Source organism: Palaemon carinicauda, chromosome 14 (genome assembly GCF_036898095.1).
Source record: "Palaemon carinicauda isolate YSFRI2023 chromosome 14, ASM3689809v2, whole genome shotgun sequence".
In the NCBI taxonomy this organism is placed as follows: domain Eukaryota; kingdom Metazoa; phylum Arthropoda; class Malacostraca; order Decapoda; family Palaemonidae; genus Palaemon; species Palaemon carinicauda.
The window spans coordinates 141,444,300-141,456,747 of NC_090738.1; the positions used below are offsets into that span (position 1 = coordinate 141,444,300).

Below are 12,448 nucleotides of genomic sequence, written 5' to 3' on the forward strand. Positions count from 1 at the left end.
CATTGAGACAATGGAGCTGCGGGAGGGGAAGTAGAGGCAGAGACCCGCCCCAGAGCGGGAGGGGCGAAGGAGAGGTCCGGGGGACAGCCCCCGCCCCACCCCGCGGCGAGCTGGCCCCGCCCCTCGTACCAGCCCCTTTTTAAAACGCGCGGGCGCGCCTTGCGCAGGCGCCGTGCCACGCAAACCTTAGTCGCGCCTGCTCCTTGGTGGTAGGATGGCGGAATTGGTCTCTTTTACGGTTCCCACCGAGAGTGACAAAACCTTGCTGGTGTGGGAGCTGAGTTCTGGACCCACGGCCGAGGCCTTGCATGTGAGCCGGGCCAGGAGGGAGGGAGGGAGGGAGACACCCCCACCTCCCCGTGACTGGGAGTCTGAGTCTGGCCTTGAGCACCTCGCGCGCCTTGTAGTCTCCGCCGAGAGGAATCTTAGTTCTAGAGGGGAGCTTTGCAGTCTCAGCCCCGACAGATTTTTGAGAGGTAACTCTCAACAGCCGGCACATGTTGCCTTCTAATGCTTCTCGAATCCCGGGATTTCAAAGGGAAATCTTTTCAACGAAACGAGAAGTGCTTTGGGTTGCGTGTGCAGGAGGGCTTAGGGAATAGAAGGCAGTTTTGTTTCCTGGGCGTGAAATTTCATGCACTTACTTGGCGTGGGACCACCCCCACAGCATTCTCTGTTCGCAGTATTCTCCCAGTTTGGCCTTCTGTATTCGGTCCGAGTCTTCCCGAACGCTGCAGTGGCCCGTCCTGGTTTCTACGCCATCATCAAGTTTTACTCAGCAAGGGATGCTCACAGAGCCCAAAAGGCATGCGACCAGAAGCAGCTTTTTCAGAATTCTCCAGTGAAGGTGGGTCCAAGTAGGAAATTCCTAACACCACTGGGACGAAGTGTTGAATTCAGCAATAATAGACCAGCGTTGGTATACCACTGTGGTTTACAGAATGCTTTTAGATGCATTGCTACACTGATCCTCCGGTTTCCCTGGGTTTTTTGGTTGTTTTGTTATGTTTGTTTTGTTTTCAGATGAAGAAACTCGAACTCAGGATAGTTAAGTGACTTACTTAAGGTTCATGACAGTAACTGGAAGGGAGAGGTCAAGCCCAAACTTACTGATGTTCAACCCTGTGTCATTTTTTGGTGCCCCTTAATTTAACAAAGCTTCACAAGAAGTCTTGTTTCTGTTTACTATTATGGGGATTAAAAAAAATTTTAATAACGTTTTTATTCAGTTTTGAGAAACAGGGCATGAGCAGGGAAGGGGAAGAGAAAGAGGGAGACACAGAATCAGAAGCAGACTTCTAGGCTTTGAGCTGTCAGCTCAGAACCCGATGTGGGGCTCGAACTCATGAATCCTGAGATCATGACCTGAGCTGAAGTTGGACGCTTAACCGACTGAGCCACCCAGGCCCCCCCTCTATTATGTGGATATAAATGACAAACTCTTTCATCAGTTGTATTATAAAGGATGCTTCATCGTCATTATCGTCGTCATCACTCTCAAGCTGCCTATTCAGAACTCCCTTCAACTCCCGGGAAAATGGTTAAAACATTCTTTAATACACCACAGAAACTTTATTCCATACCAACATGCTGTCCATTTTGCTTTCCCAGAGCCCCAGAATTATATTTCATTATGTGCCTCAATTCAATCACCATGTCCTTATCAAGGGCCATGTCAATTCCTTTGAATAAGTTGAGTGAGGCTTAGATTGCCAAACCTTTCACTTTATAATTGTATGTTTTCATCAGCTTTGTCTAACTGGCTTCTTAATCTAGCTACTTCCTACGGACTTGACTGCCTATTCTTACCCATATGCCTTTCCTTACTGATTTAATCTGGATCGAATCTAAGAATCCTTTCTCAAATGTCTGAGTATACTGTCTCCACTTGTTCAACACTGTCTTCAATCCTGGCTCCACTCCCTATGATTGAAATGATCACCTGTCAGGCATTCCTGAGTTTGCAAGCTTCTAGCCTGTGAAGATGTCACCCAGCCACTCAGCTGTCACAGATTATGAAATAATTACTTTGTATCAGTTGTGAGTAATGAGGTGTTTTTCTCTCATTGGACATTAAGACCATTTCACAAATGGATTTTGAGATTTCACAGCATAAAGCCAAAGTCAATATATAGCTGACAGGAGAGAGCATTCATATTAAATTTCTTTATTTATTTAACACAGAGCCTTGGGTTACCACCACCACCACCACCACCACCACCACCACCCCCACCCCCCGCCGCCTACTGAAATTGTTGCCCAATTTACTTATGTGTTCCTTTATACTTTGGCAAGTACACATAGTTTCTGGTTGTTTTTGTTTGTTTGTTTACCTTTTATAAATACATATTTAAAAAGAACATATTAAAAATTTTTTTTTAATGTTTATTTAAAAAAAATTTTTTTAAATGTTTATTTAAAAAAAAATTTTTTTAACATTTATTTATTTTTGAGACAGAGAGAGACAGAGCATGAACAGGGGAGGGGCAGAGAGAGAGAGGGAGACACAGAATCTGAAACGGGCTCCAGGCCCTGAGCTGTCAGCACAGAGCCTGACGCGGGGCTCGAACTCACAGGCCGTGAGATCATGATCTGAGCCGAAGTCGGACGCTTAACCGACCAAGCCACCCAGGCGCCCCTAATGTTTATTTTTGAGAGACAGAGTCAAAGCATGAGCGGGTGAGGGGCAGAGAGAGAGGGAGACACCTAATCGGAAGCAGACTCCAGGCTGTGAGTTGTCAGCACAGAGCCTGACACGGGGCTCGAACTCACAAACTGTGAGAATCATGACCTGAGCTGCAGTCGGATGCCCAACAGACTGAGCCACCCAGACGCCCCAAGAATAACATCTTACAGTAAAATCAAGGAAAGGCCTAAGGCATCTGAGAGCTTTTTTTCAGTAGCATGAAGGAAAACGGTCGCCAGCAAGAACTGTGGCAAGGTTATCTAAGGTGACAACTGTCTCTACCACTCAGGGGCTCAAGGCCCTTCTGAAGCTTCCTGGTTGTCCAGAACAGCTCCACTCTGCCTCACCATTAGCCTGTGCTGTAGCACTCAACATTTAAAAGTTCATCTTCATTTCTCCTTCCTAGCAGGCAGCTTCAGTTGGAGAAAGTAATTTCACTTTTTCATCTACTCATTCATTCACTTAATCCATAGACCTGTGCTTGATTCTAGGAATGAGAAAAGAATAAAATATGGTTCCTTCAAGCACTTAAGGAACTGATAAACTAGTGATAGAGGACGTTGCACAAACAAATCAATAAAGAGTTAATAATACTTTGACTTTATTTGAATTATTTGAATTTTTATGAATATACGAATATACTACACCCCACTTGAAATAGACATTTAAAAAAGAACTAGAGGATGTAAGAAATACACTGTAGCGTGTAAGTTATTTAGAGAGTTAACACTGGAGGTATTTGCATTCTCAAAGAAGCTTATTAAGGCAAATGAACCTCTTATTGTTTTATTTGCTTATAAAATTTACAGAAGTATGTATATTCCTTCTTCTAACGGGGGTTAGTAACTTGCGGGGGGTGGGTGCTGCTGATTCAGGTCCTACTCAGGTCCATGTTATCTGCTCTTGAGGTCATATTCTCAAACAGGAGCTACGGGATGAGACAGCAAAAAGTTTACTTCCCTTGCTTACCTACAGCCCTATAATTTGCTTCCAGAGGGCTTCCTTAGTTGCTTTCGTCATCACTTTCAATATCAGAGATCACGGAAAGCCGATTAATCAAGGGCCCTGGAAATGATGCATCAAAGTCTATAGCGTAAAAAATAGTACATAGCATTTATTTAGGGTTTATTAGGAGCTGATTTCTTAAAATGTTTCCAGTTTGAGCTTCACAACCTCTCTATGAAATAGGTATTGATAAATCTCAGGTGTATCTAAAGGAAGCCTCTGTGTCAGGTTATGATATTTTCAGGTCTATTTCTTATGTCTTTAGGTTCGTCTTGGCACCAAACATAAGGCGGTTCAACATCAGGCCCTTGCCCTAAACAGCTCCCAGTGCCAAGAACTGGCAAATTATTACTTTGGTTTCAATGGATGGTCAAAAAGGATCACCAAGGTAAACTTTATAGATTTTCTCTGACTAATTAGAATCATTTCAACACTGAAATTCTGGACTTCAGAAAGGAGAAAACTGGGTTGTGGGGAGATGTGAGAGGGCTCTAACTGGAAGTACCTGAGCCTGCCACCAAGAATTCATAATAATCTCAGTAACTTGGGTGGTGGTGTCCATAATCTTCTCCAGTATTTGTATGGTGTATAATAAAAACCAATTGTCTTCATCCATTTGTAAGTCTTACTTGATTTTGAAGCTATAGGATATCTCCATTGTGGGCTGGGATTGCTGGAGTTTAGTTGCATTTTTTTTTTTTTTTTTTTTTTTTTTTTTTTAGAGAGAGGCAGATTGCAAGCGGGGGAGGGGCAGAAAGAGAGGGAGAGACAGAATCGGAAGCAGGCTCCAAGCTCTGAGCTGTCAGCACAGAGCTCGACGCGGGTCCCGAACCCATGAACAGTGAGATCACGACATGAGCCGAAGTCGGAAGTTTAACCAACTGAGCCACCCAGGCGCCGCCGGTTTTGTTTTTAATAACAAAACATCTTGAAGCTTACATTCAGATCCAAGGAAGGACCTTCCATTTAAAATCCTAACAGCTCGGGGTGCCTGGGTGGCTCAGTCAGTTGAGCGTCCGACTTCGGCTCAGGTCATGATCTCACGGTCTGTGAGTTCGAGCCCCACGTGGGGCTCTGTGCTGGCAGCTCAGAGCCTGGAGCCTGTTTCAGATTCTGTGTCTCCCTCTCTCTCTCTGCCCCTCCCCTGCTCATTCTCTCTCTCTCTCTCTCTCTCTCTCTCTCTCTGTCAAAAATAAACATAAAAAAATAATAATAATAAAATCCTAACAGCTTCAGGATCTTTCTGACCTTGAAGAAAGGGCAAATGAAGATACTGTGCCACCACTTCAGAAGCAGAGCCTGAAATTCTTCTGTGCTTTAGAGGTGGTGTTGCCATCCTATGAGTGCCGGAGTCCCGGAGCTGGCATGGCCGAGGAGACTTTGGATGACCTGGAGGAAGGTCTGTTTACGGTGGGGGTGGGGGTGGAGGGGAGGCAGAATCCCTCTTTCTTTCTAAAAACTCATCTTTTCAGATACATCATCCAGCCCTCCCCTTTGCTAAGCTCCTAAAGCCCTAGGCAGAGTTTTTCTGGCCTACAGTACAGGCTTTTATCTCAGGCAATACCTGAAAGAACCTTTAACTTTAAAATTCTAAAGCTGACTTTCTGCCAAGAAGTTTAGGAGGAGGGAAGTAATGTTTTTCCCATTTTTGGTTAAGAATTCGCCTTGTGCTAAAATAGTCCTTCAATACATATCTCTTGCAGCCTGCAGTTATGCCCAGCAAAGTAATCATCTAAAGATTTAAACAAACTCTTGTGTAGATGTTGAGTCCTTTGCCTCCTATAAAAGGGCTGGAGTGTAAAGAGTCAAATACAGATGCCTAGAAAAGGTATTCCCATTGGTACTGTGTTTTTTTCCCAGTGTCTACAGCACTTAGGCTTAGGGTTTTCAGGGAGGGGCAGGGCTGTTAGCAAGGCTAAGGGAGTAAGGCTCCCTTGGGTGATGCCCGGGAAGAGACCAGGCGGTCACGTGCACTACCACCGAACCCTTCTCCCCATGTGACTCCAGCCCTTGATGCACAGGAGAGTAGGGTCTGCAGTAGAGTCTGAAACTATAGTTTCAGCTTGTCCATTTGAAATCTACGAGCGATGTGAGATCTGTGCCACTTTCTTGGCTTGTGTCTCCCTTTTGGTACTCTCCGAAACTTCTGGAGTAGATCAGGGCAGTAAAAATGTGCCCTGCCAGGATATACCTACAGCAGAGTCATTCAACCTTGTGTTGTGCCTGCCCTTACTTGCTAAGATAATGAACTACGAATCATGGATGTATTTTCACTTTTACACATATAACCCCCAAATCAGTTATCATTCAGATAGGCATGTTAAATCCATTTGTTTTGGTTGGATGCAGGGCCATTATCATTTCTTATGAAAAGGAGGACAACCCAGAAGCTTGCTATTCAGAAGGCTGTGTCAGATGCATTCCAGAAGCTGTTGATTGTGATTTTAGGTAAGACTTATTTGATTGTCCTTACAGTACATCAGTTTCAACGAGCAAATAAACTCATTTTGAAAAGTTAATTGGATGAAAACACTTCATATTCTTTTATTCACCAAATGCTTTCAAAGCGGTAGTGTCAAATTTGTTCTTTGTGGCATCTGTGAGAAAAATGACCACAAATATTTTTGTCCCCAGTATATAGATATACAGTGACTTACCTCTGTCCACACAGAAAGTGTTTGACCCAGTCTTCTTTCTTGATTGTTTGCTCATAACACAGAATACTATTGTGAGTATAAGCTTTGGGGGCACCTGTGTGGCTCAGTCAGTTAAGCGTCCAACTGTTGATTTCAGCTCAGGTCATGATCTCACGACGTGTGAGATTGAGCCCCGTGTCGGGCTCTGTGCTGACAGCGTGGAGCTCGCTTGGGATTCTTTCCCTACCTCTCTCTCTGCCTCTCCCTGACTCTCACATGCCATGTGCTCTCTCTCTCTCAAAATAAATAATAAAAAAAATAAACTTTGAAGCTTTAGACATCTGGTGTTGAATCTTAGCTCTGTCTCCTAGATTTCTTATGCAGTTTTAGGTTTTATAGTCAGATTTGAAGTATGTAATCTCTCTAAGCTGCAATTTCTCTATCTGCCAAGTAAAGGTAATAATTCAACTCACCTCATGGGGGATGAATTGTAAGAGCAAATGAGATGATGGAAAAGTTTAAAACTATCCCTGAAACATGGTAAGCAGAGAAAATATGTTCACTTGTTATCATCGTTTTCCTGTTGGAGAATTTATAAGATTATGTTTTTGGAATCAATTCAGCTTCAGTTTTTGTTTTTGGCACTGACCTATTGGGTGAATATGATTCTTTTTTTTTTTTTTTTTTTTTTTAATATATGAAATTTATTGTCAAATTGGTTTCCATACAACACCCAGTGCTCATCCCAAAAGGTGCCCTCCTCAATACCCATCACCCACCCTACCCTCCCTCCCACCCCCCGCATCAACCCTCAGTTTGTTCTCAGTTTTTAACAGTCTCTTATGCTTTGGCTCTCTCCCACTCTAACCTCTTTTTTTTTTTTTTTCCTTCCCCTCCCCGATGGGTTTCTGTTAAGTCTCTCAGGATCCACATAAGAGTGAAACCATATGGTATCTGTCTTTCTCTGTATGGCTTATTTCACTTAGCATCACACTCTCCAGTTCCATCCACGTTGCTACAAAGGGCCATATTTCATTCTTTCTCATTGCCACGTAGTATTCCATTGTGTATATAAACCACAATTTCTTTCTCCATTCATCAGTTGATGGACATTTAGGCTCTTTCCATAATTTGGCTATTGTTGAGAGTGCTGCTATCAACATTGGGGTACAAGTGCCCCTATGCATCAGTACTCCTGTATCCCTTGGGTAAATTCCTAGCAGTGCTAGTGCTGGGTCATAGGGTAGGTCTATTTTTAATTTTCTGAGGAACCTCCACACTGCTTTCCAGAGCGGCTGCACCAATTTGCATTCCCACCAACAGTGCAAGAGGGTTCCCGTTTCTCCACATCCTCTCCAGCATCTATAGTCTCCTGATTTGTTCATTTTGGCCACTCTGACTGGCGTGAGGTGATATCCGAGTGTGGTTTTGATTTGTATTTCCCTGATAAGGAGCGACGTTGAACATCTTTTTCATGTGCCTGTTGGCCATCCGGATGTCTTCTTTAGAGAAGTGTCTATTCATGTTTTCTGCCCATTTCTTCACTGGGTTATTTGTTTTTCGGGTGTGGAGTTTGGTGAGCTCTTTATAGATTTTGGATACTAGCCCTTTGTCCGATATGTCATTTGCACATATCTTTTCCCATTCCGTTGGTTGCCTTTTAGTTTTGTTGGTTGTTTCCTTTGCTGTGCAGAAGCTTTTTATCTTCATAAGGCCCCAGTAGTTCACTTTTGCTTTTAATTTCCCTTGCCTTTGGGGATGTGCCGAGTAAGAGATTGCTACGGCTGAGGTCAGAGAGGTCTTTTCCTGCTTTCTCCTCTAGGGTTTTGGTGGTTTCCTGTCTCACATTCAGGTCCTTTATCCATTTTGAGTTTATTTTTGTGAATGGTGTGAGAAAGTGGTCTCGTTTCAACCTTCTGCATGTTGCTGTCCAGTTCTCCCAGCACCATTTGTTAAAGAGACTGTCTTTTTTCCATTGGATGTTCTTTCCTGCTTTGTCAAAGATGAGTTGGCCATACGTTTGTGGGTCTAGTTCTGGGGTTTCTATTCTATTCCATTGGTCTATGTGTCTGTTTTTGTGCCATGAATATGATTCTTATATTAGGGGTCAGCTATATTTTTGTGAACCTTGAAAGTGGTCAGGCTATTGAATAGCATCGATTGTGTTCTCTATTGAGTTCTACGATGGTGTGAATGTTACAGGCTGTGCTCCAAGGGAATTTTATAATTAGTAACGAGTCCCCAAACAATTGCCCCCCCCCACCCCGCCCTCGCCGCTTCACAGTCTTGCAGGCTTAGAGACTGAGAAATCCTAGCTAAGTTTCAGAGGCCTTATTTGCCATAAGAGTTGACCCTGGATTGGTCTCAGGCTTCCAGCCTGGACAGCTCTTGCAGTGAAAGTTGACTTCCCTGGTCATCAGGTAGAATCTCCATTAGCTGTCAATTCTGAGTAACAACCTTTAAGAACCAAACTAAACCTTTGGGGTGCTGACCTCTCCCTAACATGCTATGGTATCCCTTGTACACGATCAAAATGTTGTAGCTGTACTTTGCCTTAAGGGGAATTGTATTGTCTATAAGGGACATGGGGCCATTTCTGCCAATAAACTGTCCAAGCGCATTCTCTCCTCCCTCCCCCTCCCCCTCCCCCTCCCCCTCCCCCTCCCTCCAAAGCATTGTTCATCGTATCTGGTGGGATTTTGTTTCCGGGGAGTAGACACTTGCCTTGTTTCTAACATGAAGTATCAGCTATAGTCCATGGTCTCTATTCCAGAACTCACACTGACCTCTACCTAATGCCTTACTGTCTAGTCATCTGATTTGAACATTGTTGTTTCCATAGTTTTAACTTCCTGTGTCATTATTCCTTAGTTCCTATCTCTTAAGATGATAGCGTTTTTGAACCACACAGTTGTTAACTTCATGTGTATTTTTTCACACATAGTTATGATTAAAAACTGAAGTGTGAGATGAGAAAACTTCTAGGGAAATGCTTTTATTTTCTGCTTTTATAAATAAAAAGAATGTCTAGTTATTGGGTGCTATCATTGTATACAGCTAGTTTTAGAACAAGGAAAATTCTGAATTGATCTTGTTAACTTTATTTTTTAAATGTTTATTTTTGAGAGAGTAAGCAGGGGAGAGGCGGAGAGAGGGGGACAGAGGATCTGAAGTGGGCTCTAGTGCTTACAGCAGAGACCCAGTATGGGGCTTGAACTCATGAACCATGAGATCATGACCTAAAGCTGAAGTCAGACGCTTAACTGACTGAGCCATCCAGAGGCGCCCTCTTTTTTTTTTTTTTTTTTTTTTTTTTCCAATCCTTATTCACTTTATTTCAGAAAGTGGTAAAATAGCTGTGGAATACAGACCCTGTGAAGAGATCACAGATGCCAGTACTGAAGACGAGCTGCAGGATTTAATTCAAGTATGTGGAGATTAAAGTTCAAGGGTGACATAGCCACTGTAGCCATAATGTAAAGCAACCAGCAGAATTTGGAAGACTTTGGCATTAGCTCTATCATCCTTTGGGAAATGTGACACTCAAAAACTGCTTTTGACTGCAGGGATTTCTGGGGCTTTTCCTGAAGTCCTGACCCTTGCTCTGACCCCTTATTTGAAATTTGGAGAGCAAATTTCATCAGAGCACTGCCACAGTTGTGGACATAGGAGAGGACACAAGCCTTTTAGAGCTCCCCTCAAACAGAATCTCAAGGATTTGGGAACAGAGTAACTATGGCCTTAAATGTGATTATACTACAGCGTTTGAAACCATTATGCCCATTCAAATAGGATGTATCACCCAGATGTCGGCATCTCATATATATCTTGCGTGAATATCTTGCTGAAGAACTTTTCTGTAAATCACTCACATGGATGTCCTGAATTAGGGATGAAGTTGCCAAAATAATTTCTAAAAAAAATTTTTTTTTTACATTTATTTATTTTTGAGACAGAGAGAGACAGAGCATGAACGGGGGAGGGTCAGAGAGAGAGGGAGACACAGAATCTGAAACAGGCTCCAGGCTCTGAGCTGTCAGCACAGAGCCCGACGCGGGGCTCGAACTCACGGACCACGAGATCATGACCTGAGCCGGAGTCAGCCGCCCAAACCGACTGAGCCACCCAGGCGCCCCGCCGAAAATAATTTCTAAAAGAAAATAGTAATGTGCCACATACAGAATGTTAAAAAAAAAAAAAAAAAAAAAAAAAAAAAAGCAAAAATGTGTTTCAGGTCATTGAGAGCTTAATTTGGGGCTAGATTCGTGAATTTTTTTTTTTTTCGATTTTTTTTTTTAATGTTTATTTATTTTTGAGAGTGAGAAAGAGCGGTGAGCTGGGAGGGCAGAGAGAGAGGGAGACGCAGAATCTGAAGCAGGCTCCAGGCTCGGAGCTGTCAGCACAGAGCCCGGCGCGGGGCTCAAACTCACAGACTGCGAGATCATGACCTGAGCCGAAATCAGGCACTCAGCCAGCTGAGCCACCCAGCCGCCCCTCGATTTCTGAATATTTAACTCACCCCCACAGTTGCAAAGTTTGTTTTGAAGGGAAGAGAGTGGAGAAAGAGAAGATGGTTACTTTCTGAAAAAGCACTGGAGAAGATTTTTCGTGCAAAATAATAATGTTAATTGAATCTAAATCAAACCAGTCGAGGAAACTTCAGACGTTTCCCAAGTTTAGGCTTTGAGAAGTCTCGCTTCCTGGGGTGCCTGGGTGGCTCCATAGGTTGAGCATCCGACTCTTGATTTTGGCTCAGGTCAACGATCCCAGAGTTTGTGGGGTCAGCCCCCACGTCGGGCTCTGTGCTGAGCGTGCAGCCTACTTGGGATTCTCTCTGTCTCTCCCTCTGTCCCTCTCCTCCGCTCACGCTTTCTCTCTCTCTCAGGAAAAAAAAAAATTAAAAAAAAAAAGTCTAGCTTCCTGAAAAAGGTGAAAAGATGAGAAAAAGATTCAGCATTGATGCTAAAGATTTCAGAAACCTGATTATAGCAACAGATCCATTCCTGCATGAGGCCAGTCTTGGAATCAGTTCCATATAAAAACTATTCCTGTGTGGCTAGACATTGGGATTAAGATAAAAAACCCCCCTCTCTCTTGCATTTTACATGCTAGAGGTTGTGCCAGACCATAAGCAAGGACTAAAAATACATTAGAAAAGGGGCTGTGAAGGAAGTAAACTGAGTGCTAGTTGCAGTATTTCAAGAAAATTGTTTAACACGCTGACTATAACATCCTAAGTGCCTTCTCCATGTGGGCGCACAGAGTGGACCTCTGAAAAGTGGCCTTGTTACTTTTTCTAGATCAATGGCTATGTCCAGTCAAGATGAGATGGGGGAAGTTTTCCCACCCAGTGTAAATAAAGGGCTAGAATTGGTTTCCGGCCCTCTTTCCCAGAATGAATTGCTTAGCACTCCCCCCCAAACTCCTCCTACAGACATTTAGGGGCCATCGCAGATTCAGTGGTAGGCCCCCATCTAACAGAGTGGTGAATTAATAATCAGCCATGGGTATTGAGAATTTAGAGGAAATGGCAACATTTTAGAATATCTGACTGTGAAGTGTGTTCTCCTCCCCATCGCCCTAACTGGTGCTTATTTTGCAGGTCAGCTACTTTTCTTGGAAGCAGTATGGCCAGGGGGAGGAAGAACGTCTCTCGGATTTAAGCTTTGAAGAGCAAGAGTTCAAATTGCTAGAGCTGGACTAGCATTTTTTAATTTCCCAGGATGCCAGGTCCTGTGGCTTCCTTGGAAGCTCTTGCTCCACTCCCCCACCCTTCCACCCCTCAGAGCTGCGGGAGTGCGGGGCCACCCAGATCTGAGTCCAAGTACTACCTTGCTGTGAGCAGCCCCGGGCCGGGGAGGGGGGGGGGAGGGGGGGGAGGGGGGGGAGGTGGGGGGGAGTGGTGGCCTTTGCAGGGTGGAGGGAGGCCTGGGCCCCAAGTGATTCTGGGAAAAGGGCCCGCTCTGCTGGTGCGGAGCCCATCTCCAGGGAGCTAATAAAGGTGGCGTAAATAAAGATGTCATTAAGGGTGGGACGTGGGCGGGGAGGGCGCACAGTTGCTAACTGCGCGTGCCGCATCACGGGGCTGCCATAATGGTTTGGCTCCCGCTCAGGGGCCCAG

The 12,448-nt window shown here is 44.2% G+C and overlaps 1 protein-coding gene across 1 annotated transcript; it reads left to right on the top strand.

Moving 5' to 3' along the window:
- The first annotated feature begins 214 nt into the window (after positions 1–214).
- Positions 215–12,031, top strand: LOC137653396 (RAD52 motif-containing protein 1-like). Its single transcript, XM_068386745.1, has 7 exons — positions 215–310; positions 668–847; positions 3,957–4,079; positions 4,922–5,090; positions 6,041–6,139; positions 9,669–9,754; positions 11,930–12,031. Exons 1-7 carry the CDS (start codon positions 215–217, stop codon positions 12,029–12,031), a joined length of 855 nt encoding a protein of 284 aa, XP_068242846.1.
- Positions 12,032–12,448: the final 417 nt, after the last annotated feature.

Excerpts from the sequence above, each read along its gene's own strand:
- LOC137653396 (XM_068386745.1), top strand. The coding sequence starts at position 215 with ATGGCGGAATTGGTCTCTTTTACGGTTCCCACCGAGAGTGACAAAACC. Across the intron at positions 311-667 it reads CCACGGCCGAGGCCTTGCAT|CATTCTCTGTTCGCAGTATT; the intron begins GTGAGCCGGGCC and ends CCACCCCCACAG. Across the intron at positions 4,080-4,921 it reads GGTCAAAAAGGATCACCAAG|CTTCAGGATCTTTCTGACCT; the intron begins GTAAACTTTATA and ends AAATCCTAACAG.